This window comes from Chlamydotis macqueenii, chromosome 4, assembly GCF_036417535.1.
Source record: "Chlamydotis macqueenii isolate bChlMac1 chromosome 4, bChlMac1.mat, whole genome shotgun sequence".
In the NCBI taxonomy this organism is placed as follows: Eukaryota; Metazoa; Chordata; class Aves; order Otidiformes; family Otididae; genus Chlamydotis; species Chlamydotis macqueenii.
The window spans coordinates 48,415,915-48,443,324 of NC_141559.1; the positions used below are offsets into that span (position 1 = coordinate 48,415,915).

The window sequence follows — 27,410 nt, forward strand, 5'->3', positions numbered from 1 at the left end:
TCACAAGAGCAAAGGAAAGAGTTGGGAGTACCACCCCCAGCAGAAAGCCTTGGGCAGCATGACCAGAGTCTTGGCAAGAGCTATGTATGCAGCCCAACACATGAGAGGCTGATTTGCTTTGCCAAGGAACAGAGGATTTTAATCTGCAAGGCATAGCCCAAACATGAGCTCTTCCTAAGTTTTCCCAGAGTGCCAACTCAGTGGGTGTCAGTGCTCATCCAAGCGAAAGGGTTTCTTAATGTCTTTTACTGTCATTTCATCTGCTTCCTCACTGGTTAGAGCAAACAAAGTCACCTGTTATTGTTTGCCGTATTGATGATTTTTTGTGGTGGAACAACTGAAAAATTGACTGAAACTTGCTGCACCATGAGTTGATGCTGCAGTTTTCATTGCCACAGTTTTTCATTATTGAAAGCTATAGAAAGCAGACGTTTGCATTACGGTGATTGATATAGAGGGCTTTGTGCCTGTGCATGTGGGGAGAAATTTCCCAGAATGAAATTAAAGATGGCAGAATGGACAAGATGAAGGACCATTCCATGCTGTTTGTTTATTTTAACTAGAAGTTAAAATATTTTAACTAGAAGTGGAGGGAAATAGAAAATTGTACTGTTAAAAAGGGAATTGAGATTCATGTCAAATTTGTGTTGCCTATTTTACATGATAAATCCTGCAGAATTATTTTTCAGCTGTCTTGCAGGAAAAACAAACAAACAAACAAACAATTTTCTTCCCCTTTCTTGTTTTGTGCAGGCTGGGACTCAGATCAGTCTGGCAGATTTATCATTTTCTGATGAGACTTGTACTCTGTGGTACAACCTGTTGCCTTGCAAGCAAATTCCTGGCAAGAAAACCAAGGAACAAAATGGAGAATCTCTGTTTCTGTTAAGCAAGCAGTCACTGGACTTGGTGAGCAATGTGTTGGTTATTATGATAATAGCAACAAAAAAGCCATAGACTCTGATTGTGCTGTTGCACTGTGATTACCTGAATATGTGAATTGTCCTCTCCTGAAGGTCCAAGGCCCTGTTGTCTTGCATGCACTTTTTTCTGTAGTGACTTTGTGTGTGAAGAGGTTCTCTATGGGGTTTCAGACTTGTTAGCAAGTGTGGGCAGGGCTGATGCTGCTTAGTGGGATACAAAATTGCACTCCAATTTGAAACACTTTAGTTGTGTTTCATTTAAAAAATAATGTAATTGAAGAGCTTGCTTAAGTTTACCATTGATTTTCATATGCACACATTAAATACGGCTATTTATTAATTATTTGAATTTGCATAGTTAAAGCCATTGCACTGAAAATGCTGCTTATGTAAAACACATAATGCAGCTCTTGAAAGAGTTGTCATTTTTTTTACCTATGTTATGTATCACTCAATTCTGGTTTTGTCTTCTCTTTCCTTGTGAGCAGGATGCTGTGTCAGCTCTGCTGGAGAGGACATCTGCTGAGCTGGAAGCAGTAGAACAAGAGCTGGCTGAAGATGAGGAGGAGGAGGAGGAACAGGAGCAAAGGGGCTCTGAGGAAGACTGGTAAAGCCACTCTTCCTCCCTCACTGTTCATGCCTGAATGATTCCACTCATTCCTCCTATTCTTAGACAAATGAAAGGGCTTTACTTTTCGGAGGAGATCATAGAATCATGGAGTGGTTTGGGTTGGAAGGGATCTTTAAAGATTATCTAGTCCAGCCCACCTGCCATGGGCAGGGACATCTTTCACTACATCAGGTTGCTCAAAGCCCCGTCCAACCTGACCTTGAACGCTTCCAATGATAGGGCATCCACATCTTCTCTGGGGAAGCTGTTGCAGTGTCCTACCACCACTGGAATTGGGGTAAAGTCTTGTTCTCTTGTGTGGTCAATTCATTCACCTTCTTTTAGGTTTACAGTGTCTTGGCTGCTCTGTTAACTCCTACTGCTGATGCTTCTCCATTCCATGTACATCTTCCTGTGAAACCACCTGGGGAGTCTAAGCCACTGGAGGTGTACTAGAATGTCTCATGTCAAATATTGGTTGCATTAACTATAATAAGCAACTGATAAGATTTGGAGAGAGAGCTGCTGTCTGCCAAAGTCTGTGTGTGTGTGCTTCCACTGATGGTCTTGTTTTTGAAGAAGTTGTGAGCTTTCCCAAGAAACAGATTTCTTGCTAAATTGCTGTGTTGAGTTCTGTTCCTGTGCAGTTTCTTAGCTGCAGTGTAGAAATAAATATATGCTGTATTGTGGGGAAAGGGGAAACTCACTTATTTAATTAATTTATTGCAACCGAAGTCCTTCAGCATTATCAACATACAGCTATTGAGTGCAGTGCAGTGTTGTCATAATGATGTTGAAGATGAACTGTAGTAGAGTTTGCTGGGTTTTATTGGAGCATATAATGAAATGTGCCTTCACATGAACTTAATGGAAGCATTTGAGTGATACTCTTGTTTTCCCTGTCAGGAAAATATGTACATTATACATGGGTGAAAGCCTAGGCTTTCTGATATCTTTCTCTGGTGGGCTTTTTCCACTTGAGAATAAGTCTGGGCTACTTTTGCTCATACAGGTTAGAAATGCTCGCAGAAGCTTCTGATGAAATGGTGGATGAGGAGGAAGATGGCATTAAGCTGCCAGTAGAAGGCGATTGTACTGATGACATGGGATTACTCATCGACACACCAGAAGCAAATGAAGACGAGGACAGAGAGAACAGTGAGAAGGCCCATGAAAGCCAGCAAGCTGCTGTAATGCTAACACTGGTGAATATCTTAAAAATATGTGTTCCTACAGTATCTTACTGCGTCTGAAGATCTTATTCTGAGCAGTTAATGTAGAAGTCTGCTGCGTCTGAGCACTTACAATTTGGTGTGGCTTTTGCTCTAGCACTTGTCAGTAGGTACATTTAACGAAATTGGTGTGGTCACTTCTGACCTGTGAAGACGGCATTTAACAGACATACTAGGCAGAACTTCTAAATCAAAGACAATTAACTAAAAATGCCTGTCTTCACTTTTTTGTTGCATAGGGAGAATATTCAAAATATAAGTGCAGTTCAGTAGCTTCAACTTGTGCGTATTTAAAATATTTCTGCACATCTGTTTCATTGTTTCCTTTTTTTCCCTGATTCATCTGATAAACGGGGGGAAAGACAGAACAGGAGTCAAGATCTGTAAACCAATGAGGGGATTTCCTTATTTCTTACCTTTATTTTAGACTGTGAAATACAAAAACTGGCTTAGCAGAGAAGAGGAGGAAAGATTAATGACCAGAAAATTCAAAAATGTGTATTAAACTGTGTACTATTGAACTACCTGCACACCACACATAACAAATTTGAATTCCATGTTCTTGTTAACTGTTCACCTTAAATTATATTCCACCTTTCTGAAAGCACTTTTAGTAAACATATCCCTGATGTGGTAGCACATACGCTAGAAATACCATTTTTAGAACACCTTTCTGCATCTGAATGGAAACACTGTTGTATGCGTTATAGCCACAGGTTGTGTAAAATAGCAAAGGTAAACACACAAAGCATGACATCTCGTTCCTTCAAGTTTGTGACAGTACAAAAGTTCAACACCTCAGCGGACTTGCTGCAAACTCTAATTAACTTCCAATTAATGTGGCAAGATGCCAGATGAGCTAAGGCTGTGGTATTAAAAGGATTGAAGTCTACTGGGTAGCAAGGAAATATAGATGAAAGCCCTAGCGTGGCAAGGGCAGACATGAAGGACAACACCTGAAGGCCAGGCACGTGCACAAGTGTTTTGCTAAGTCCGGGCTGAACGAACCCGGACAGTGAGTGAAGGACAGCACACCTCATTGTAAAGCCAGCCTCAGTATAGATCTTCGTGTGCCAGATCCTCTCAGGGTTGCAGTTGGGCGATTTTCGGTCACTGTATTTATCACCTGCACATTGAAAACCATGAATGTCACTAAATTAACCAAGTTGAAGAAAATGCCTCAGTGCACATCAGTAACATCAGATGTGCCAGCTGCTGCAGCGCTTGTTCTACTCGGGCTGCCAAGATGATTGCTGCACGTAAGCACAGGCTCCACCACCGACGGGGCTGTCGGCACCTGAGGCTCCCTGTGGCTTCTGTGGGGCAACTCCAGCAGGCAGCAGGCTCTTCTGAGGGACATCAGCTACCGGTGTCTTTTCCCTGGGTTCACAAGGCTGATGTAGCTCTGCAGATTGCCATAAAACAGCTCTGCTGCTGGAGTTTGGGGGACATACGAGAGTATGTTGGGAAGAACCAACAGGCAATGTAGAGTTTCCCAGCTCCCCCTTTCAGTGTGTGTGCAGAACAAAATCAGTACAAATGTGCAATAATAATAATAACGCCTGCAAATGGTAAAGCAAAACATTGTGCCATGGTTGCGTCAGACCATCTGCAGGGCAGCAAAGGCCTTTCTGCAAAAGCTTTGGTTTTACTGGTTACAAAGAGTACCTTCAAAGACTTCCCACACACTGTTAAGCGTTTGGGGAATTTTGTGTTTCTTTACTTAGCATAGCTTCTCTGTATGTGCAAGATGCTTGCTGCTGGTCTTTTTCCCTCTGTTTGCAAGGTAACGAGAATGCTGTAAAATACAAAGGCACAAAAACTATGTAGTGGCACGTGTCTGGATATAGTAGTTTTTATAAACTAAATTCCTTTCCATAGGTTGATAAAGAGACTAACACTGAGGAATCTGTTAACGAGAACGCAACAGTCCGACCCAAGGACAGAGCCAGCTGGAGCTCAAGACAGCGTCCTTTTGTCAGGAACAGCATGATAGTGCGCTCACAAACCTTCTCTCCAGGCGAGCGGAACCAATACATCTGTAGGGTAAGAGGAAGAACGCTTGGAATAAAGAGCTATTAACTAAAGAGTCATTTAACTTCTTGGGAATGATGCATTAATGACAGTGAGTCATGTACCAATTTTCCCTGCAAGAGGCAGAGCCTGTGCTTTCTCTAGGTTCTTTCTTTCCCTAACTGACCTGATGTATAGCAGAATTGACTTTCAGCAGAGTTGCATACTCTTGCAAAACACCTTTACTAGGGCAAAAATACATCCCATTGGAGAGAAATAACACAGATTCCTGGGCTGTCAGCAACTACAGCTCTCACACAGCAAAATAATTTGTTAAAACATAAAATAGAGTTCACTGTAAATTACCATTGCATTACCATATTTTAATAATGTAACCATTTAAGGGGAACAGTGCAGAAAGAGCTCAGTCATCAATTTTAAACCTCGCTTTGTATCTCAACTGGTTTTAAACCTGGCAGCCCAAATCCTGCTGTAATTACATCTTTGAAAAATGCGAGCGCTGCCTAGGGGCTGAGTTTTAAATGTGGCTTTGGTAGGAAAGTTCTCCAGTTGCTCTAGATCTATGGTAGCATGGAAAAAAAAGATTTAAATTATCAGCCCTGTTGCTGCTAAACTAACTGTGAAAATCGTGTGTTTAAAGATTTGAGCATGGATTACCAGCTTTATAGATTTTAAATGCAGACACTCTAGAAAAAGCAGTTTTATTTTTGATCTTTAGTTTCTACTGGTTACTCATACAAGTATGACTTTTAAAAAAAAAAAAATACTTATGCTTTAATTCTTCTCCAGTTCAGTTAGATGTGGTTGCCTTAATCATTTGGGAACATTAAGTTGATCATGTCTGTGATGATCATTGACTTTAAAAAAAAAAAAAAAAAAAAAAAAAAGAAAAATCCATGGTCCGTATCTACATACTTAAATAACTATTCCATATACCCTCCAGAAAAAAAACACAGCAGATCGTTTTGTAACAATCATTACATAATTTGGATAGATTACTGGCTGAATTCAGAACCCAGCCTTCATCTTAATTCCTGTACACTGGAAATTAGTTGTATTGGCAAAAAAAAATGTAGCCTTAGCTTGCTGCCTGTGTGGAGGTCTTCTACAGGAAGTAAGACTAGTTGCCCTGATAGTTTCATTCGGATAAACTCTTTGAGGTTTTTGCACCTGGAAAAGTGTTGGGCTCGTGTAGCTTTGAACTTTGCTACATATCTGCTGCCAGAAGCTAGAATCTAAAAAAACATACCTTGAATAAATCATTCTTTTTCTTATTGTCTACAACATTGCCTGGAAGCAAAGTAGCCTAGGAAAGACGCATGTCTGCACAGCTTATTCTTTTGCAGCTTCAGAAATTCTTGTTGTCCACTATCGGAGCTCAAGAGTGGGCACTGTAAATGCATCCACGGAGGGGGCTGAACAGTGGAGGTCTCCCCCGTCCCAGTCCCCAGCTGGCACAAGCAGCATAGCCAGCCTTGCCTGCTTTGTGGCGCTATACTAGAGGAAAGCATCTGTTGGATACGCTCTGGCTAACTGCGAGCTGCCCTCTTTTTGGAAGAGATGGCCTAACTTTAAGAAATCACCTACTCTCATACGATGTTACAGCAAACACAAAGACTTTTGAGGCCTAAAGGACAGACCCGAAGTCTGTTGGTGCCTTTGAAAACACCCCTTGAAAAGTGCTCAAAGAACATCAGTGATGACAGCCACCTGCGCATGTCCAGGGGTGAGCTCCCCATAGTGGCTCCATGGTGAAAAAACAGATTTATCTCTTGAGACATGCATTCATATTGCAAGAGGTTGTATTTCTCACCCCCAACTCCCAGTCAGTCCTGTCTGCGCATGCTTTAGGCCTCTGGCTTTGGTTATTGAAATGTTAGCAGGATGATTCTTTTTGTCTGTCCTTTTCTGAAGAGCTGAAATAAATATCCTGCATAGATGCTTCTGTTTTCTCTGAAGGTTACCACCTCACATGCTGATGCATCTAACAGTCAGTCTGCACGGATGTATGTGGAACTTATGCTATAATTAAGAAGAAACTACTGCCAAGCTGTGGTGCATATTTTTGTGAAGCAGGAAGTGTTTCTGAAGGAAGCTGTAGGCACACCTATACCTGTTAATAATACAGAAACACCGTGTGTTAGACAGGTGCATGTCTACAGTAATTTACCTTCCTGGTAGTAAATTTGTTAAAAGTCTGCTCCAGGTAAATGAAATCCATCGTTTGTAATCACCAGTCATATAAAAGCCAGATAGTGGTTTGGCAGTGCTTAATAACCATAGTTACCTTCCTTGCATTCCTGAAGAGTCTGCTTACTATTCATTCAATAAGATCAATAGTTGTCTTGGTTTAGGAATAGAATTTTAGAGTAGATGGTTGTTCTAGTTGAAAAAAAATTCACTTTATACTTAGAATGACCTACGTGTAAATCAACACTGAGGTTTTCTGACTGGTTATATCAGTACAGATGTACTTGTATATAAAGATACTTAACATCTCTGTTTATTATGTACATTTTGACAGTTGAATCGAAGTGACAGCGACAGCTCAACCCTAGCCAAAAAGTCTCTCTTTGTGAGAAATGCTACCGAACGGCGGAGCCTAAGAGTTAAACGGGTATGTGCTACGTTACCTGGACGTGGTTTAAAACAAATTATGGGGAGAGAAGAAATAACAAACAACTTAAACCATGTGCTTTATTCCAAGTATTTCAGCAAAAATTATGCAAGTACTACATGTAGTTCTGTAGATTCAGGTTGAAATCTCAACACGGTGATCTCAGTCCTACCTCTTCCCCTGCCAGTAAAGCTTATGTTGTTCTAATTGTGGCTGAAAGTGGCAGCAAGGCACTGATGCTCAACATTGTGGCATTTACTGTTGAACTTTAGCTTGTTACTGTCAGAGGGACCTGACTTAAAGAATCCAAGTATTACAAAGTCACCCAAGGTGGCTTACACTGCAGAAAAGTCAACACCAGAACATATACCTTGAGCAAATCTTGATGGAAATGTCAAGGATTCCAATGTCCTTTTAAAGGGGATTTACCCTTCTCCAAAAGTATTTGAGTAGCAAAAGGACTGAAGGACAAGAGAGTAAGATTGTACTTCTCTTGCGTGGAGTTCATTCTTACATAAGTCGAGAGAGGTATACTTTAATCTTGGTTGTAACTAAAAATCCCTTCTGTGGAAGAGTTGTTACCAGGTAGCAGGATTACATTTGGCATAAGAAATAAATACTGAATAGTCCAGGATGGCTTCTCCTGCCCAACTTATTAATGCAAAAATGCACAGTGAAAGGACAGTAAATCATAAAATCATAGAATGGTTTGGGTTGGAAGGGACCTTAAAGATCATCTAGTCCAACCTCCCTGCCCTGGGCAGGGACATGTTCCACTAGACCAGGTCACTCAATGCCCCATCCAACCTGGCCATGAACTCTTCCAGGAATGGGGCATCCACAGCTTCTCTGGACAACCTGTTCCAGTGCCTCACTACCTTCGCAGTAAAGAATTTCTTCCTTATGCCTGATCTAAACCTACTTTCTTTCAGTTTAAAGCCATTACCCATTGTCCTATCCACTACCCACCCTTGTCAAAATTCCCTCCCCAGCTTTCTGGTAGGCCCTCTTTAGGTACTGGAAGGCTGCTATAAGGTGTCCCAGGAGCCTTCTCTTCGCCAAATAATGTGAAATACACTAAAGAAATGCATGTTTACAGATTTTGTAACATGTGTTTGCTTAGGCCTTGAAAAAGCAAATGTTTATAATAATGAATAATGTAGTTGAAATCCTTGGGGAAGTCTATGTAGTGTTGGTCTCCTGGCATTGTGTTGTCCTGGGGATTAGAACAGGTTTTTTGTTTTTAACCTGTAAAAATATAATTGTACACCCTGTTGAAGAACCTTTTACATTTAATTTTAGCTAGTGATTGAAGAAAAAAATCCAGACCAGATGAATTTTTTTACTTGGATCTCAAGTAATAGCAGCTTTCTGCTAAGGAAAACCAAAAAATATTTGAGCTTTTCTGACTGTATTATGTCAAACCCTACATTAGCCTCTCTAGATAGTATTTTTTATTATTCTGTCTCCCAAATGATTCAGCCTGTTTGCCAACCAATCATGCGAAGAGCTACGCAAGAGTGCCCCATACGCACTTCCCTTGACTTGGAGCTGGACCTCCAGGCATCGCGCACAAGACAGAATCGTCTGAATGATGAGCTTCAGGCCTTGCGGGATCTTAAACACAAGCTTGAGGAGATGAAAGGCAGAGGAGAGACAGACCTTCCCCTGTGTGTGCTAGAGGATGAACGATTCCAGAAACTCTTGAAACAAGCTGAAAAACAGGTATGAGCAACGTACAGATATTGTGTGAGTGAATATGCATATGCCCCTACTTTTTCTATAAATTTGTTAAAGAATTCAATCTCTTGTGTTAAAAATTTTTGCAGAAGCTCACATTTGACTAATTATATGTCTGAATTACATAGCGTAAACTATATTTCTTTATTAGATAATAGTAGAGCATTTAAACATAGATTGTGAGGTAGTGTTTTTCTAATTCCCTCTAAATACTTTGGTAATTTAGAGTAAAAACTTTATTATTTGGAGTAATAATTGTGATTGGTGTACTAAAATCATATAAACATCTATTTAAAAGTTAATTTAAAATTCTCACATCCTAGCTGGACTTCTACAGAGTTGCATGTGCTTTTTGTCCTTCAGTATCAATTGATCTGCAGTTTGCACAGAACTTGTTGATGTTTGTAACAGGTAGAGAGAGGCAATGACCATTACTTACAGCGGTAGGGACATGTGAGAAAGGCAGTACTTCCACTGTTTCCTTATGTAGGTTTGTTTCCTTATGTAGTTTTGGCAACGGAAAGCCAAATTCTATTCTCTATGATGATCTCTAAAACAATACAAGTATATATGCTCTGTCTCTAAACTGACATAAAGTAATGGGATGCCCTCATGTGGATAAAAGACAAGAAACAGGACAGAATGAGTGAGAGGCGACAGTGACAAGTTGGAACATGGAAAATTCCAACAAGATACATCAATAAGTTAGATGTCGTGGGGTTTTTGTTATGTTTTGGGGAGGTTGGTTGTTTTTTTAAATTTTAAGGGTCATCATACACTGGAATAGGGGTCTAGAGAGATTGCTAGGAGAGGAAAAACCCAAGCAAACAAACAAACAAAAAAAAAACCCAAACACCAGCCTTCAGGGTTGGAGATATTAAAACGTAACTGGACAAGAGCCTAAGTACCCAGCTCTAGCTTCCCTTACTCTGAACAGGAGCTTGGAGTAGATGGCCCTTGGAGCCCCCTTCCCATCTATGGCAGTGAATGTACATCAGATTTTGAGGAAGGGAGGTTGCTGGTGATATCCAGGAGGGATTTGTACTCTTTAGCTGTTTATAGCTGATAGATACTAGTGTTTTAATCATAGAATCATAGAATGGTTAGGGTTGGAAGGGACCTTCAAAGGTCATCTAGTCCAACCCCCCTGCAAGGAGCAGGGATAGATACCAACTAGATCAGGTTGCTCAGAGCCTCATCCAGCCTGGCCTTGAACGTTTCCAGGGATGGGGCTTCCACCACCTCTCTGGGCAACCTGTTCCAGTGTTCTACAACTGGCATTGTAAAAAACTTTTTCCTAATATCTGATCTAAATCTACCTCCCTCTATTTTAAAACCATTACTCCTTGTCCTATCGCAACAGGCCCTACTGAACAGCCTCTCCCCATCTTTCTTGTAGGCCCCCTTGAGGTACTGGAAGACCGCTATCAGGTCTCCCCGGAGCCTTCTCTTCTCCAGGCTGAACAGCCCCAACTCTCTCAGCCTGTTCCCATAGGAGAGGTGCTCCAGCCCTTTCATCATCTTTGTGGCCCTCCTCTGGACCTTCTCCAACTGGTCCATGACACCAAGTTTTTCAGAGTAGTAAGTACTACAGAGGGTCAACAAGGATGGCCAAAGGAGGAAACAGCTTCCATGTTAGGAGTGGCTAAGTGCTACAACTGAAGTCTGTAAAATCACAAGTGAGGTGGAGGAGAGCAATTAATCGTTGTCTTTTACAATTCAGGAAGTAGAGAAACTAAGAGGTGGTGGTTCAATGCAAGCAAAGATATCACAGCATTTAGAAACTGTAAAAAAGTTTTCCAATGAACACCAAGTGCTGCAGGTTTGCAGAAGTTCTAAAAGCAGTTTGATGGATTTTTCTTCCACGAATTTATTGCAAGTCATTAACCATTATGATGCCACCTACTTCAAGAAGTCCTTGATGATCTGATAGCTTAGGAAACAAAACTTTTTCCCTAATACATTCTCCTGGTTCTATGTTTATGCCCTGTCCTGTCCTCTCTGTCTTCCTGTGTCTCTTTCCTTGGCATCTGTTGTTGGTTGTAGCTAGTGGAGTTCTGAAATGGCTATAAAATACTAACAGAGTCTAGGCTGAGCATCGACAAGTGTTCTGAAAAACCCTTGGGCAAAATGGGATAAGACAGCACAACGTTTAAACATCACACAATGTAACGATGTGGCTTTTTTACCATGTGAATCAGTGTATGAATTCGATCTTTCTAAGTTTTAACCCATAAAAATAGTGGCTTATATAAAAGAAGCATGACTAAATTTATTTAGAAGTTCATAGTTTGTCTAATGCTGAATGCAGGATATAAATGATAATTTTTAATTGTTTATTTAATTTAAAACTACTCCTACTTTAAAGCTATTCCCACTAGAATAAGAGTATGCCTCTGCAACATTTAATATTATAAACCTTTTGGATTTGTGCTTTCTTATTTCAGTTGACTCTTTCAAGGCAGCAGATAGGTTTGTCATATTTTATATCTCTGGTGTCAGCGATCAACACCATGACACACACTGCAATGAGGAATAAGGGTAAAAATATACCTTCCTAAAATATATGGATGCTGCAGCACAGCATTTAAGCTAATCCAAGCTGAAAGTCAGAACAATGATCACAGCCACTCCACCTCTTTGAAGAGTTCTTTCAAAGTTTCTAGAAATATTTTTACCCTTAAAATCATTGCAGCCTTCCCCTGTGGAGCAAAACAACCCTGAGAATGCTGTACTCTGCTGTCAGTGTTTCCTCTTGGGTTAGCAAAACACAGCAGCCTAGAGAACATTGTCATAGATTATTTTTTAGATCCTGCAGGCATTATAATGGCACAGACTAATGCAGCAGCTGGAGGTGCCAGAGAAATTGAGTCAGTCTCAAGTGAAAAATGAAACCACGGATGTGGGGGATGCTGAAAATCACTGGCTGCTTGCTAGCACACAGTTGCTCTGCTTGAAGCCAAATACACAGACTCCATACCTTCCCTCCCCTTCCTACCACACCTTCCTAAGTACAGCAAATACGTAAAGCCCACTAGTACCTGCAGATCAGAAAACAGTAGGTAGTTCTCTGCACCAGAAGCATTTTCTCTTGTTTAGATTGCATTTTTTTCTGAGAAACTGTGCAGTATTTCAAAGTTTGAGTCTTAAATCCTCATGTAAGTAACTTTTCAGACACCTAGCGTCCTCTGAAGTACTTCCTCTTTGTGTATGTCCAAAAAAGATTCCGGTGAATATCTGTAAAAATCTTCTTTATTTCTTTTCAGTACATCCTCTATGTAGAGGTAATCTGTAATTATGTCATTAATGCCACAAATACGTCCTTGTTTTGGAGTTTAGCACAGTTCATGGTTTTTCTTTAGATTAACTTTCATTCTCTGTACAAAAACCACTGAACAAGACAGGAATTAGTGTTCCAGCTTTAATTTTGGTAGTGTTTCTTCTTTGCTATCTCATGCTTAAGCTAAGCGCAAATACAGAGATTCCTATCTGGCACTTATTTTTGGAAGATAAGTGCCAGATTTTTGTCACTTATTGAATGTATGGCCAATGTATTAGTGTGCTTTTCTGTATTTTATATAGATGGAGGATTCACTGTCTTTATAAATCACTCAAGAAACAGGATGTAAATATAAACGTGCTTGTGTATATACCTTCTCACATGCATACTCTTAGAGACTGAAATCAAAGTTTCTCAGAAAGCATGCTGAAAAAATAAAAGAATTTTACAAAATTTAAAAGGAGTACATGGTAATAGAGAGTATTAGAACAAATAAGTCATCTATGTTGTAAACCTGAAATGCAGTAGTCACAAGAATCTCCTGTGTAGTTAGAGAAAAGATAAAATTAGAAAATTTTGAAATACTGTACGTTTAGTGCTTTGGTGATAAATATTAACTAAAGGAGCTGATAAAACATATGACCAGTGACATATATAAAATTAATTAAGACACTACTGGTTGTAGATTGCAAATTTAAATTCACTAACTAATAAGGAAAACAATATTTGTAGGTTAATTTCATTAACACTGGAGTGCGTTTCAAGAGACAGAGGGTACCACTACCCGGCTGTGAACAGATTTCTACAAATACCCAGTATAAAACTGGTAGTATGGACTAACTTTTTGAATGAGTTGGTTTTGTTGTTTGGGAGTCTACGGGCTTGAGTTCAGAACTGGAGCTGTGAACTCCAAAGTTACAAACCAGCTTTGAAGATCACTGTTTCTGGCTCGGCTGTGTGTTCTGATTTGAGGTAACACAACAGCATTTTCAAGTCTAAGTGCGTAAAGTTAAGCATCAAAAATTAACCTCTAAAGAACTTTAAAAATTATTTAAGAATGTGAACTGCTTCTATTAAAATTTGATGGCTGGCAAAATTCAAAATGCAGTAAATAACACTTGTCTGACAGTCCTGGCAGCCTAGAAATGAAGTTGAGTGCACAGCCAAGGTGGCATTCCCCATGCCATGCACCCCACACACGACGGGGTTGATAATGCGTGTGTTATGGGACTCGTCTGCGTGTGAACGGCAGCCCTTTTGTCTAAGAAATCCAGGTGGGTGCTCACCTAAAAAAAAGCTGCTGTTCAAATTATTGGGCATTCAGAAATTCTTGATAAAGTATTTTAAAAAAACAAAACACAGCTCTTAATAGCAACCTATTGCCAAAATGGTAGACGGTACAGCTGTGATTGTCCTGTTGATGCAGCAGTGCTTGGTAAAGACATATGTAATAGAGCCAGCAATGCTGAAGTGCAGAAATACTGTAACTTACTGGTGGGTAGGTAGCTGCTGAATGGTGTTCATGTTAAGAAAGATCCTTGACCTCTTGTTACCAGACAGACTCCTGTTCTGTTTGCTTGCTTTGGCTTTGACACTTCTACAATGCAAATGAAAGAAGTGAGTCTCGCATGCAAAACAGGTGTCCTGTCTTGAATAAAAGCACAAGAGTTCATTGCTATTAACTTTGCTAGGAAGGTCAAGAAAACTTGAAAGTGTATTTTCAGAGCACAGCTCTTTCTTTTTTTTTTTTTTTCTCCCTGTCATTTTAGATTAGGTATAGGCAGCTTTCCTGAGAGCTTTCGTTAGCAAACAGAAGTATTTTACACATGGAAAGAAAGTCACTGTCTCCCAGTTCTAAAAAGATATTTGGATAGGCAACATTTGTTCATACAGATTTAGGTATTGTCTAATTATAGCCCTAAGAAATATTCATCAAACTTTATAACACCTAGTAGCCACCTGTAATGGCATTTGCTGTATTTACTTTTTTAGGAAAAGCTCTCGTCTCTTATTTCGTGCTCATGGCTTAGGCTTGTGATGTCAGTCCTTTGTCTTGTTGACCCTTTGTACAGAGATTTTCATAGAATCATTTAGGTTGGAAAAGACCTTTAAGATTGAGTCAAACTGTAAACCTAACACTGACAAGTGTTTTGCTTGACACAGAATTTCTTTGTGTTAAAGAAGTTTGAAGGCCATCCAGGTGTCCCATGTTATTGCCGTAGTTTGAACCCTAGGTATCCCATAGTAGAGTCTCAGGCATCAAATCTTAAAAAAAAAATTAATTTATTCAAATGGTACAGCCGGAAAAAGCAGCACAAGTTGGGTGCCTCTGGAGAGGGACCCAGAGCAAATAAATCCCTAGACAATGATACCCTTACAATCTATGCATCATCCCCTCACGCACTCTTCACAACGACTTTTGGCCCAATGGTAATTACTAGTCTAAGGTCTTCTGACACCTTATTGGATTCCTGCTCTGTCTCCAGACAGACCATTTACCTTGTCCAGCCGCAGCAGTCAACAACAGTTGCAACTTGTCAAAATAAGAACTGTGATGAAAGGGGAAGATCAATCTATTGTCTGCTGTAGCTTCTTTAACTACTGGTTTGTGTTGGTCTCAGGGCCATCCAGGTGCTGTTGACGGCTGTTGCCTCCTCATCCTCTAGTTTGTGCTAGTCTCAGGGCCATCCTTTATGTAACTCTAAGTTACAAAAACTCAGTAAAAGTTCAGCAAAAGCTCACAGCTTGCAGCCTAAGGCTTCTGCAAATCTGGCCACTCATGCTACGTAAGTAATGCTAAGCAGACAGCATACCAAATCACACAACATTATGCTATGACTCTTACATCCTGACGCTGAATGACTGACTCGAACTGATCCATTCTATTTGTAACATCTTATTTAAGCTGAATGACTAGTTCTTAAGACTTTGAAATAAATAGTTGTTCATTATGAGCAAAACATAGTTATTTTCTCATTTACAGGCTGAACAGTCAAAAGAAGAACAGAAACAAGGTTTAAGTGCTGAAAAATTGATGAGGAAAGCTTCTAAGGATGTATGCCGGTTACGGGAGCAGAGCCAGAAAGTGCCACTGCAGGTGCAGTCATTCAGGTATGACCTGTTCTGCTTTTCATGCTCTTTTTAATGTTGTGAAGTACCAGGAATTATTTCTGAATATAATCAGACGTGCCCTGTAATATTAGTCAAAATTTCACATGCCTTTGAATTGCAAGAAACATCATACATTTCTAACACAGCTCAGCGTTGGAGTTGCAGAGGACTGGGGCCTCAGTACCTTGCCCATGTGGCAGAGGTGGTGGGTATGTCAGCTGAGCTGTGGTGTTGAAGCTGAGTGAAAAGTTTCAGACCCCTATGTGGCATCTGCTGTGGGCAGGCATGTGTGTGACCGTTGCCGTGGCTTAGCTCTCCCACAGTAGATTGGCAGTGGGCTTTTAAGTCATGGGATCTTTTCTGGTGGTGGCAGGTGCCTAAAGCAAATCACCTCTCAAGGAGAAGTAGAACGGTATGCATCTCATCAGGAAGCTCATTAACCACTACTTGTGCCTTGCTCAAGACTTACTATTCAAGGAAGATCTTGAGTCTCTCCTCCTTTTGTTTCTCTCCTCCTTTTGGTTGTGGGAACAGTAACCAATTACATAAAGTAATTTAAGTTTTCTTGATTACCATGAGCCAGAATAAACACTTTCTGTTTCAAACCTTAATTCTAACTAGTCTAAATTCCTAAAGGGCTGGACAGTAAGTAGCAGGCTAGCAGCCCAAAGGCCACACTTCTATATGAACATAAATGTTAAACTGTTGATTAAAAACCACAATGCCTTACTCTTCTGCATAGAAACAGTGCTGCAAGCTAATTTAATCTGTTTTGTCACTAACACATGTTTTTAAAATTTTATTTCTGGATTCTTGTATAGGTAATTTATGTCAGCTGCTAATAGGCATGAGGATTTTTTTGCTTTTTTAACTCAGTCTATAGTGAGCAGTTTGAGAAATCCACAAGCAAATACAGGCCTGTGAGGCACATATTGCAAACCACATCTGTAAGTGATGTGGAATCAAGAGAGAAAGGAAAGGGGTTCCTCAGGAAAGGAGCATTACAGCTGAGCTGTTTATCTTCAGTGTGAAATTAAGAGCGTCTTCAAACAGTTCTCACTTTTTGTGCAAGTCTTGAGAAAGGGTTTTAGTCGGTGCTGGTTGTTTAAGAGTCATCACAAACAGACTACTGCCCAAATTTACAGGAACATATAATCACAGAATCATAGAATGGTTAGGGTTGGAAAGTGCTCAAGACATCATTCCCTGCAAGGAGGGTATCATAAAGACTTTGTTCTCCTTTATCTTCTAATCACCACACAACTAGCTGAGGAATCCCGTTTACATAGTTGATTTTGCTCTGAGCTACTCTTTTTGATGGAAACTCCAGCGTTGCCAATGGAAAGTGTGGTTTTGTCTCTTAAGGCTGAATTGTATGTGCCCTGCTAGTTGGACTTATTATAGTCCTGTGGCCTCACAGACTCATCACGCAGGGGCAATTTTGAAGCTCTCAAGAAGAATAACTCTTCTGAGCTTCAATTTTTAAGCCCCCAATAGTTATCATCTGCTCTCTAGACTGCTGGCAGACAAGCTTGTGTAAACTCATTACGCTTCAGTAATATCTCCGTTCATAGGAGACAGAAATGGTAACAGCACAGGGGAAGCAACTAGAGAATGGATTGACAATTCTGCCTCTCTGAGTGTTGCCCAGACCCAATTATTTTATTATTTCCCTCCCGCCCTCTTTTCCCCAGTTCAGATAAAATGTTTTATTTTGCCTTTTCATCCTCCCCCTGAAATATCATAATAGGAAATTCAGTGACTAGATCAATATTCCAGTCTCATCATTGCAGTTATTAATGACATTGATTTTTTTTTTCTTTTTAAAAATTGGATCTGCTTTTACATAAATCTGCCTAAGAAGGGAATTACGCCAGAATGCCACATTTGTTGTAAATTTGTTGTCACTGTGTATTTTCCTCACTGTTTATTTTCCAAACCTGTATTTTAAAGAACTGTGCTGTAACATTAGCAACTCTACAGCAGATGACATTGAAGTCGTGCCATAAATAGTAAAATAATAACTTGTTTTCTTTCATAATTGCAGGGAGAAGATAGCATACTTCACAAGAGCAAAGATCAGTATACCAGCCCTTCCAGCTGATGATGTATAATTATGCATTTTCATTGAAGTGTTTTTCCACTGCTCATCTCTTTTCAGATGAACTTTGTACTTCCAATGACCTGCTTTTAAAGATCTTCTATTTCACATTCACTATCAATATGTTTATTTGTAAAGTATAGTGAATTGAATTGTTGTATGCTTAAAAAATGGCAAAAAATCCCCAACAACCAGAAAACCAAAGTAGATTAATTTTGGTATACTGATGCTGATTTTGTACAGTTTGTATGTATTGCATGTGTTTTTATTTTGTAAAGATGGAACAAAGGAACAAAGGCAGTACTAAGCATGTATCCTGTTGAACTGCACTGTGTTGAGAAATACTACGTTCAACAGAAGATTGTTTATCTTTTCACTATTTTCATGTGAGCAGACTGTGAAGATGGCTGTTTTGCCATGCAATATTTTTGTACAAGAGTGTGACTTTTATAGTTTAAAGTTAACCGCAAGCGTAAGCTCCTTTCCAAAACATCGAGGCTGCCTTGTAACAGCTGCTAATTAGATTCATCACCCACATTGGAATTCTGTTTCTGAAAACAAGTTTCTTCTGGTTTTGTTTTTTAATACTTTGTAGGAAGAGACAGAGTTCAGAGTTTAGTTTTGTGAATGTACAGTACGTTAACCTGCACTAGAAGGTTTCTTGCATCTGCGGGAGAGTGAGAAAGGCAAGGCAGACAAGTAACCCTAAAAACCTATTGTGAGACTACCAAAAGGGGCAGCTGCTTTCTGAACTGGAAGCTGAGTCAAATCCATAATACCAACATTGAAATCAGAATAGTTGTATCAACTGCACACTTAAGACTGAGAGTTTCTCTATGTTAAGCTTTTGGCCTAGAGGCAATCTTATTGCCAAATAGCAATATGGAAAAGTGTTTGTTAGGTTTACAAATACAAAGATGTTTCATTAAAGTATTTGCACCAGGAGAAAAATCTGTCACATGCTCACTCAGATACCAGAATTCTTGTTGGTAAGGTAAACCCTTTCTGAAAAAGAAAAGCTCCTAACTAGAAATCTTCACATATTTCAGGACAATATGTTCATTTTAAAATATACACAATTGACCCTGTATGCATTTGAGGGTGCACAGGTTTAATAAATAGATGTGAATGGCGTGTTTCAAATCTGTCTTACATGAAGCAGCCTGCTAGGAGGAAGCATCAACTTGGATGCTTTCTGTTAGAAGTCCAGAACATCAGATTGTAGGTGTTTAAGCAGCTCTCTGTCTTCGTAAAGCAGTTGGGGTCTTCTCTTCTGTGAGTACTGTGTAAGTAAGTGGACATTGCAGTTAACATGCAGTTAACATTTCTAGTTAATATGTTGCACTCAGATGTATTTAATTCACTGGCTAAAGTTTTCTTCCCAGAGCAACAAGCCACATATGCATGGACTTCATCTTTCAAAAAAAGGCTATAATTACTTGGTGAGAAAACAGAAGCAAATATAACCACAATATGGTAGCAGCTGTCTTAAATTCAAAGTGACAATTCTGTGATGAGAGATCTGTGTAACACCCAAGGGTTTTCTTACGCACAAATACATCAGTTCACTTAAACGTGTAGCCAAACATGCTATTTTGGGCAAAATGACTGTTTGAACATCCTTTATGAATGCCCCATTTGTTTTTTGTTTCTTGGGCTTGACATAACATTCATGTTTGAAAGGTCAATTTAAAAAAAAAAAAAAACAAATCTGGAATTACTTAATGTAGAGGTGAAATGAAGGTTGACAGTTTCAGCTTCTTAATTTGATTATATAAGTTGTTTGTAGAATGATGTTTAGAGGTGTACTTTATGATTTTTCTTTTATTTATTTACAGTCTTATTTATGTTCTGTTTAATATAGTTCAGTTCTGGCCATAAAAATATTTTACATTAAGGATGCTATTGTGGAAAATATTTAGAGCTGTCTAAATTCTTGCCAGATTAGCTGTTTCTCCTCACATGTTGAATAATTTTCAAGAAAAGTATTATTGTCTGATTTGTAAGCATGAGGTGAGGTCAAAATTTAAGTATTGCTGGCTTCAGCTTGCAAAACTCATTTAAAAAATGAGAGACTTAAACATATTCATGCTCCTCATTTTCCAAATTGGTAAAGTTGAACATGTTTTAGGCAGCTTTTAACAATTCTGTGTTTGGAGTTTTGGGGTTTTTTTTACTGATTCAGATTATTCACACTTGAAACACTCAATAGAATAAGCTAAAATAATACATACAAATAACCCCCCATCAGTTTAAAGTTATAAATAGTACTCGTGAAGTGGAATTTGCTCTGCCCAGCACGGTATAACGAATGTAATTAGTTCTGTTTCCAGGTACCAATGACACTGCAGTTGCATATATCAAAGTCTAAATATTACTGGTACAAGAATATTTAGCCAAATGAGCAAAGTTTAGCAGAAATAGTAATAGAACACAAATCAAATAATTTTAAGATTTTTTTTTTTTTTTTTTTACTATTGCTATGTTTATACTGTATTAAATATGAAATGCTCAGGACTGAACTAAATATTTAATCAGGTTATATTCTGAATGTGTTTCTGTTCTAATTTTGTCTGTAAGAGTATGCCAGTACATCACATAGATTAACTTGTCTCTGCACTTTCCATGTGTTTCAGTGATTGGAAAATACATTTTTTTAACAAAACTCTTTTCCAGAACAGTGTTTTATTTAATTCTTTTATTGCTGTTGTATGTCTTTATATGCTCTTTGCAGAAACAGATGGCTGCTACAGCTTTGTCAATGTAAAATTGTTGCAATTTATAGAGAGCTCACATCAATCACTGACAGGTCTTAAGATAAATTATAGAGAAACTGATTCATATACTTGAAGTTAGTTCTTTACATTCATTAAGTAAAAACTGCCATAGCAATGAACACGGTCAGCTCTGCACTGGACATCTCATTATTATTCAGAAATACTGGCTTTCCTTAGCGAGAGAGAGATTGTGCAGGGATACAGTCAGTCATTCTCTCTCTTTCTCACACACACGATGGAGAATCTTGTATTACATGACATTATGTCTGAGAACATTTCCTTTGCTGTAAATTATACAGGTCCAGGGAACCTCATTCAAGGTTGTACTGTATTGGGGTTTTGTAGTGCATTTGAACTGGCACTACAGTTTCCTGACTTAAACAATGTCTTAATAATATTAGTTTAAAGCAGCCCCAGTAGGAGTTCTGCCATTTAAAATATAGTCAAGTCTCCATGCATGCCTAGAGGTTAAAAATTTTATAGTCACCTAAAAAAAAAAAAAACAAATCACTACAAAAACAAAATCTGCAATTGATCAGATTTTGGAGAAACACAGTGGTGACTTAGATCTCCACAGCTCATCAATACACGTAATTAAAATTGAAGGTAAGTAATGATTAAAGGATCTACTTAGTAACAAACACTCCTTCCCCTTGATCTTGTAAACAGTAACCTGTCTGTTCAGCAGACCTTTCTTACTGTAATAATGCAAGAGTAACAAATCTGAAAGCCTGGTATCTACCCTTTTTAAAGCCGTCTACTTCCAATTTCCAGATGTTGATGGTTGTCTTGCATATCTGCCATTGCATACTGCTCTGGTAATTGATGGTCAGATGATAAGCAGATGGTGGAGAGGAGTAGAGATCCCCCTAGAATTATAAAAAATCCACCAAACCAACCACTAAACAGTGCATCCCCCATTTCCCATCTGGGCACAATTTCTGGGATGTCTTCATCCCAAAAGTCCTGGATGATAGTATGGGCAACCCAAGAAACAGGGACTAAGGCCAGAACTCCAGATATCCACAGGAGTATTCCTCCAAGTAGTAACAGCTGTTTCTTTAGCTTCTGCTCCTCCATCTTTAGGCAATCCAAACCAAGACTAGAGATCACAAGGCTCAGAAGTCCTAGTCCATTTGATGCGGATACTAAAATCCTGGAAATCTTGATTTCTAGAGGCAAAGCTAGGAAAGAATCAAAGTCTTTACACTGTGTTCCTCCTTCCTCTTGGACTATACAGGTTTGCCAGAGTCCCATGGTCCAAAGCTCCAGTACATTTAAGTCTAAGTTGAGATTCTTCCAGTCTGGTAAATAGTTAGAGGTACAGGTTAAAATCCATCCTAGTACAGACAACAGCAATCCAACTAACTGTAGCCTGTATCTGTGGACCAAGTTCATTTTTAGCAGTCACAGAAGCGCTGAACGGCTCGCTTTTGCAGCTACTATTGTGCTCAATTCTTTATCGTGCTGCACATAAACAAAAGTTAAAACAATGCTTTATAAAGCATGCCATACTCCTCCCCCTCCTGCGCTGTGTCGCCTGGCTCCATGTGTGGGGTTTGGGGGATAAGGAGGTGGTGTGGGAAACCAGTAGCTGAAGGGTGTGGCCACAGCTGGGCTCACCTTTCATTAGTTTTGGTTTTCCTTAAGAAAAACATACACTTGCTTTCCATCAATCTGCTAAAGCATTACAGCAGTAGCAGTTCTGCTGGTTTTGGCATCTCAGAGTTGTTTAAAATAAGTTTTAATACCACATTGATACACTTACTTACTTATACTCACAGCAGTTGAAGCTGTCTGCTTTTGTCATTTGTTTAAAGCCAAAAATGTTCAGAACAACCTGTTGCTGTAAGCAGAGGGAGCTTAAGGAGCCTTTGATAGGATGCATAATGCCCCAATACCTGTATCAGAAGAAGGTAGTGCAAGTATTCTGTAAAGCAGCATTTCTCAGCCTATTTTTGGTATGCACACAGTACACAGGTGCCAGAAATGTTGAGAGTAACTTGTATGGGCAGCTTAATGTGCCAGACTGGGAAAACTGCTTACTGGGTATGAAGCACCCACACTGTAACACCCTATGCACAAAAAAAAAAAAAAAAAAAAAAAAAAAACCACCAAACAAAAAAAAAAAAAAAAAAAGACATCTGCAAAGCTTGCTAGAATTTCAGAAGTCTACTGTTTTCTTAGCGTAACAATTTCCAAGTACAGAGACAAACAATTTGATGCAATGCATGCATTTGGATTGTTCAGGATGTGAAGACTGTCAAGTCTGTACGTCACTCCATTAGGCAAGGGGAAAATTGCAACAGAGAGTCAAGCTTTGAAGCTGGTTTAATTGGTTACATATGAAAAAGAAGCATCTTTTGGTTAAAAGCCAAGCTGTAAGGGAACATGCATATTCATTTTCAGGATTTTACAGTGCAGTTGAGAAAGCAAAAGCACCTTTTCTGCAGAGTCTATGAAAACTCCAGGATTCTGCTGTGAAACAAAGTTTTAAACAGTTCTGCAGGTGAGAAAACACACCCCCTTCCAATACCGGTTATGGAGAAAACAGACATAAGTTTAGGAAATCAGCTAGGTAACAGAGAGTCCTTTGAATTACTACTAGAACAAGCTTCTGGCTTGCACTAGGGTTTGAAAAAGATAGGGCAGTCCTTCTGTACAGTTTAAAAACTCCCATTTTAAGGCCTAGTTTCAGTTTCCAAGTGTTGACACCGATCTTGCTGTTCTGCTACTGCGTAACGGACCGAAGACGGATGGACTTCAGTTGAACAGATTGTGCAATTAAGTAGGGATCCTCCTAATATAAGACAAAATCCAGCAAGCCAGCCAACAAATAACGCTTCCCCAAAATCCCACCTGGGAACAATATCTGGTATATTCTCATCCCAAAATTCCTGGACTGTGGAATGGGCAACCCAAGAAACTGGGACAATAGCTGTAATCCCCGATATCCAGAAGAGCATTCCTCCAGACAGCAACAGCCGTTTCTTTTGTTCCTGTTGTCTTTCACCAATTTTCAAGCAGTCCAACCCGAATCCCGAGAGCAAGAGGCCCAAAAGCCCCGATCCATTGGAAAAAACCATCAAAATCCTAGAAATCCTGAGCTCTGGAGGCAAAGCTAGGAAAGAATCGAAGTCCTTGCACTGCATTCCCCCTTCTTCCTGCACAACGCAAGCTTGCCAGAGTCCCATGGTCCAGATCTCCAGTTCATTCAGTTCCAAGTTAAGATTTTTCCACTGGGGTAAATAAGTAGTGAGACAGGACAGGACCCATCCCAACAGAGAGAACAGTATGCCACTCAGTTGCATCAGTGGTCGATAGACCAAGGCCATCGTAAGAGTAGAGTCCTAGAAGCTTGAGGAGGAAGGTCTCCCCAACAGTTCTGTAACAACTGCTACCTTGAGTGATGGTGGAAGCTGTGATGATTTTAGTTCTCTGCTGCCCCAAATATAAGCCCTTGCTATTAACCCTTCGCAAGCTCTGAAACACTTTTTTGTTCTTCACGAATATAAAGTTTCACATAAAGGACGAAGGACTTCACTAAACCATGAGTTAGGCTTTCCGATAAGGATTTGATCTGTTACCTTCCAATTTGCTTGGTAAAATTATATCCCAATGCCTGATGATTACAAGCCTGAGGATGAACAAAGAGGGCTCTATGACCCCTCACCCTAAAACACAACAGAAATCTTTGTGCTTCAATACGGATTAATTAGATTTTAAGTGGTGATAAAAAGTCAGCTCTGTGTGCAACAGGACTTCATTGTAATAGCTAAATTTGATATTTCAAGGATGTAAATCAAGGCCTTGTAAAGAAAGGTAGACTGTTTGCCTATAATCTTTATTCTTAGACTTCCTCAACATACATAATGGCTTATCTTCCACTGCCCTGTTTCATGTCCCCAGCACTGTAAAAGACACTTTGTAAAAGATCCTTATGTTTCACATTTTCTACATTCATGTCTTTTAAAATGGGCTTTGTTTTGACTGACTCGTAAGGGGAAAAGGAGAAGGGTATGGTGAAAGTACCGTAGAAAATGAAATTCTAGACATCCCTCCACCATAATGAACTCGGGCAGATCATCAGCCAGCGTAAACTTTACCTGCCCCAGGACTTCAGCAACACTACGGTAGCAGCTTACACCAGCTCTGAGTGTCCCCTTTCCTAGAGCCCACGTCCCAGATGGCACAGAGTGTATACACTTAGTGTCTAAACATTTGGCACTTGGTGCTCCCAGGGCCAGGAATGCCTACTACCTTTCTGATCAAAGCAAAATGCCATAATGCCATTACCCCATTAGGAAACCCTGCTTTTTTTCCTGCTCTTGTATCGGCTACACTTCTGCTTGTCTACTGAGTCAGTAACGAGAACGTTTGTCTGCAATTCCCCTCCACAGAGGTTCCAGCACAGCCTGTACGGGAGGGAGCTGAGCAGTGTGAATACGTGCACACATGTAGGACCCAGAGATGCTTTCCAGTCTTTCCTGACTTCATTTCCTAGATGCGACAGTGTACTCATCTGCATAGTTTAATTCTCACTTGCTCAAAATGGGTTATCAGGGGATCAAAAAACCTAACACTGCTTTTGAAGGCTTCCAAAATCCTGAAGGGTATCATTTAAAAATTTTACTGTGATAAGGTATCTTCTTCCTCATTTCTAACCCTTGTGTTCTTTCTGTCGCAAGCTGTGAAGGGCCTGCACAAGGAAAGATCATCTTTTGCTTGAGTACCAGCCCAGTCCAATGACTTACACCTGCTCAAAAAGTTACCACGCACAGGAGCAGGAATCACCAAGGATATTACCGACAACACTGGGAACAGAGTGATGCAAGCAAGGGTCTGACTTTGGCCATCCACTAGGTAAAAGAAGAAGGAAAAAAAACCCACAAACCTCTGTATCCATTCAGACTCCAGATTGTATTTTCAGATTTGGCAGTGTAGTTTCTCTTTTCTCGGTTCAGAGGAAGAATGCTAGTTCTGGAAACCATCACAACATTCAGTGAGAAACTCTGTAATGCCATTTCAATAATTTTTCAGATAAACTACACTTCAGGAGCACTTCTGCTCATTCAGGGGCTACACGCTTATTTGACTTTTAAACCATGGTTACTGCCAGACGATTACTGGAAGCCTGTTGCACTTCTCTCATCTGTGAACTTTTAACATTTTCTCCTCTGCTCTGAATTCTAACAGTCACTACTGTGTGGGAGCACACGATCAGGCGTGTGAAGTCCATTCCTTTTACTGATATTGGCCACAGCTGGAGCAATATGCCAGCCTTTAAATTTTAGCCATCAGAAGCATTCAGACTGCTGCATCAGTGAGATCTGCCAATTCAGTTCTGCAACTCGCTATTAACCACGCACTAACTTAGAGCAAGCAAAGCTTCCTTACGCTGTCCTGCGCAGGATTATAAAAGAATCCTTGTTCTGCCACTGAAGGCGGGAAGGGGAAAAAAAAAAAAAAAATTTGGACTTGGCTTGTTGCCTGAATAGTAGCAAGGTCTGAAATGCCTTAACTTGGAACTTACTGATCTTACAAAAATTTCAGCAAACCCATAAAAAAAAAAAAAAAAAAAAAAAAAGAACTTCAGGCGGGACTGAGATAGGTAAATTCTCAGGTCAGTAACTGCCTTCATTCTTTCTCCCTTGTCCTTCTTTCAAATTTTTCCTCCCTACCATTATTTATTTATTTCTCTCACATAAAAAAAAAAAAAAGTCTAATTCTCAGAATAATTTTATTTTGATAGACTTTTGCCTCAGTGGAAGGTAACACATCAGAGTTACTGCAAATCCTAAGGGCTAGAATTTGGCAATATAGAATCATAGAATAGTTTGGGTTGGAAGGGACCTTTAAAGGTCATCTAGTCCAACCCCCCAACACATCATCAACTCAATCAGGTTGCTCAGAGCCCCGTCCAACCTGGCCTTGAGCGTTTCCAGGGATGGGGTATAAACCATCTCTCTGGGCAACCTGTTCCAGTGTTCTACCACCCTCACTGTAAAAAATGTCTTCCCTATGTCCAATCTAAATGTACCCTCTTTTACTTGAAAACATTACCTCTCGTCCTATCACAACAGGACCTACTAAAAGGTTTCTCCCCATGTTTCTTATAAGCCCCCCTTAGGTACTGGAAGGCCGCTATAAGGTCTCCCTGGAGCCTCCTCTTCTCCAGGCTGAACAGCCCCAACTCTCTCAGCCTGTCCTCACAGGAGAGGTGCTCCAGCCCTCTGATCATCTTTGTGGCCCCTCCTCTGGACTCTCTCCAACTGGTCCACATCCCTCTTATGCTGGGTGCTCTAGATCTGGACGCAGTACTCCAGATGGGGTATGGCAAGAGCAGAGTAAAGGGGGAAAATCACCTCTCTTGACCTGCTGGCCACGCTTCTTTTGATGCAGCCCAAGATGTGGTTGGCTTTCTGGGCTACAGGCGCACATTGCCAGCTTATGTTGAGCTTTTTGTCCACCAGTACCACCAAGTCCTTCTCCTCAGGGCTGGTCTCCATCCTTTCATCCTCTAGCCTGTATTGATACCAGCAGTTGCTCTGACCCATGTTCAGGACCTTGCACTTGGCCTGGTTGAACTTCATGAGGTTTGCATGGGCCCACCTCTCCAGCCTGTCAAGGTCCCTCTGGATGGCATCTCATCCCTCAGGTGCACCACACAGCTTGGTGTCCTCTGCAAACTTGCTGAGGTTGCACTAGATCCCACTGTCCATGTCATTGTTGAAGACATTAAACTTGTGCTTAAAATATTAAGACTGTGCTTGCCTAACACAAGCTAGTCAAGAAGAAAAGGAAGAGCAAGTACATGTGTCACTGACCACTGCACTTTCAGGCAAGGGAGGTGAGGATTAATTTAGAGGTGCGGACTGTTTGGTTTTTGTTTTGTGTCATTTTCTATAGACTTTAAATAAATCCTGATGTATGCAATATTCAGGGTTATCATCCACAGCAGCCTAAGCAGCTAAAGTAATGTCAA

At 40.0% G+C, this 27,410-nt stretch overlaps 3 protein-coding genes across 5 annotated transcripts in view; 1 reads left to right on the forward strand and 2 right to left on the reverse strand.

Moving 5' to 3' along the window:
• Positions 1–18,095, forward strand: part of WWC2 (WW and C2 domain containing 2) — a 102,228-nt gene extending 84,133 nt beyond the window's left edge. For all 3 annotated transcript variants that reach the window (XM_086747282.1, XM_086747283.1, XM_086747284.1), the window contains 8 exons: positions 754–909; positions 1,412–1,530; positions 2,546–2,738; positions 4,647–4,811; positions 7,324–7,416; positions 8,899–9,141; positions 15,420–15,547; positions 17,595–18,095. In XM_086747282.1, coding sequence (XP_086603408.1) covers positions 754–909; positions 1,412–1,530; positions 2,546–2,738; positions 4,647–4,811; positions 7,324–7,416; positions 8,899–9,141; positions 15,420–15,547; positions 17,595–17,661 — 1,164 coding nt within the window. In that variant the 3' untranslated portion in view covers positions 17,662–18,095. The remainder of the gene's footprint in view (positions 1–753; positions 910–1,411; positions 1,531–2,545; positions 2,739–4,646; positions 4,812–7,323; positions 7,417–8,898; positions 9,142–15,419; positions 15,548–17,594) is intronic.
• A 3,077-nt stretch (positions 18,096–21,172) lies between these two features.
• On the reverse strand, positions 21,173–21,823 carry LOC104484436 (claudin-22-like). The gene has a single exon (XM_010126519.2). It carries the CDS (start codon positions 21,821–21,823, stop codon positions 21,173–21,175), a length of 651 nt encoding a protein of 216 aa, XP_010124821.1.
• Positions 21,824–23,106: 1,283 nt separating this feature from the next.
• On the reverse strand, positions 23,107–23,760 carry LOC104484435 (claudin-22). The gene has a single exon (XM_010126518.2). The coding sequence runs from the start codon at positions 23,758–23,760 to the stop codon at positions 23,107–23,109; it is 654 nt and encodes a 217-aa protein (XP_010124820.2).
• Between the last annotated feature and the right edge of the window lie 3,650 nt (positions 23,761–27,410).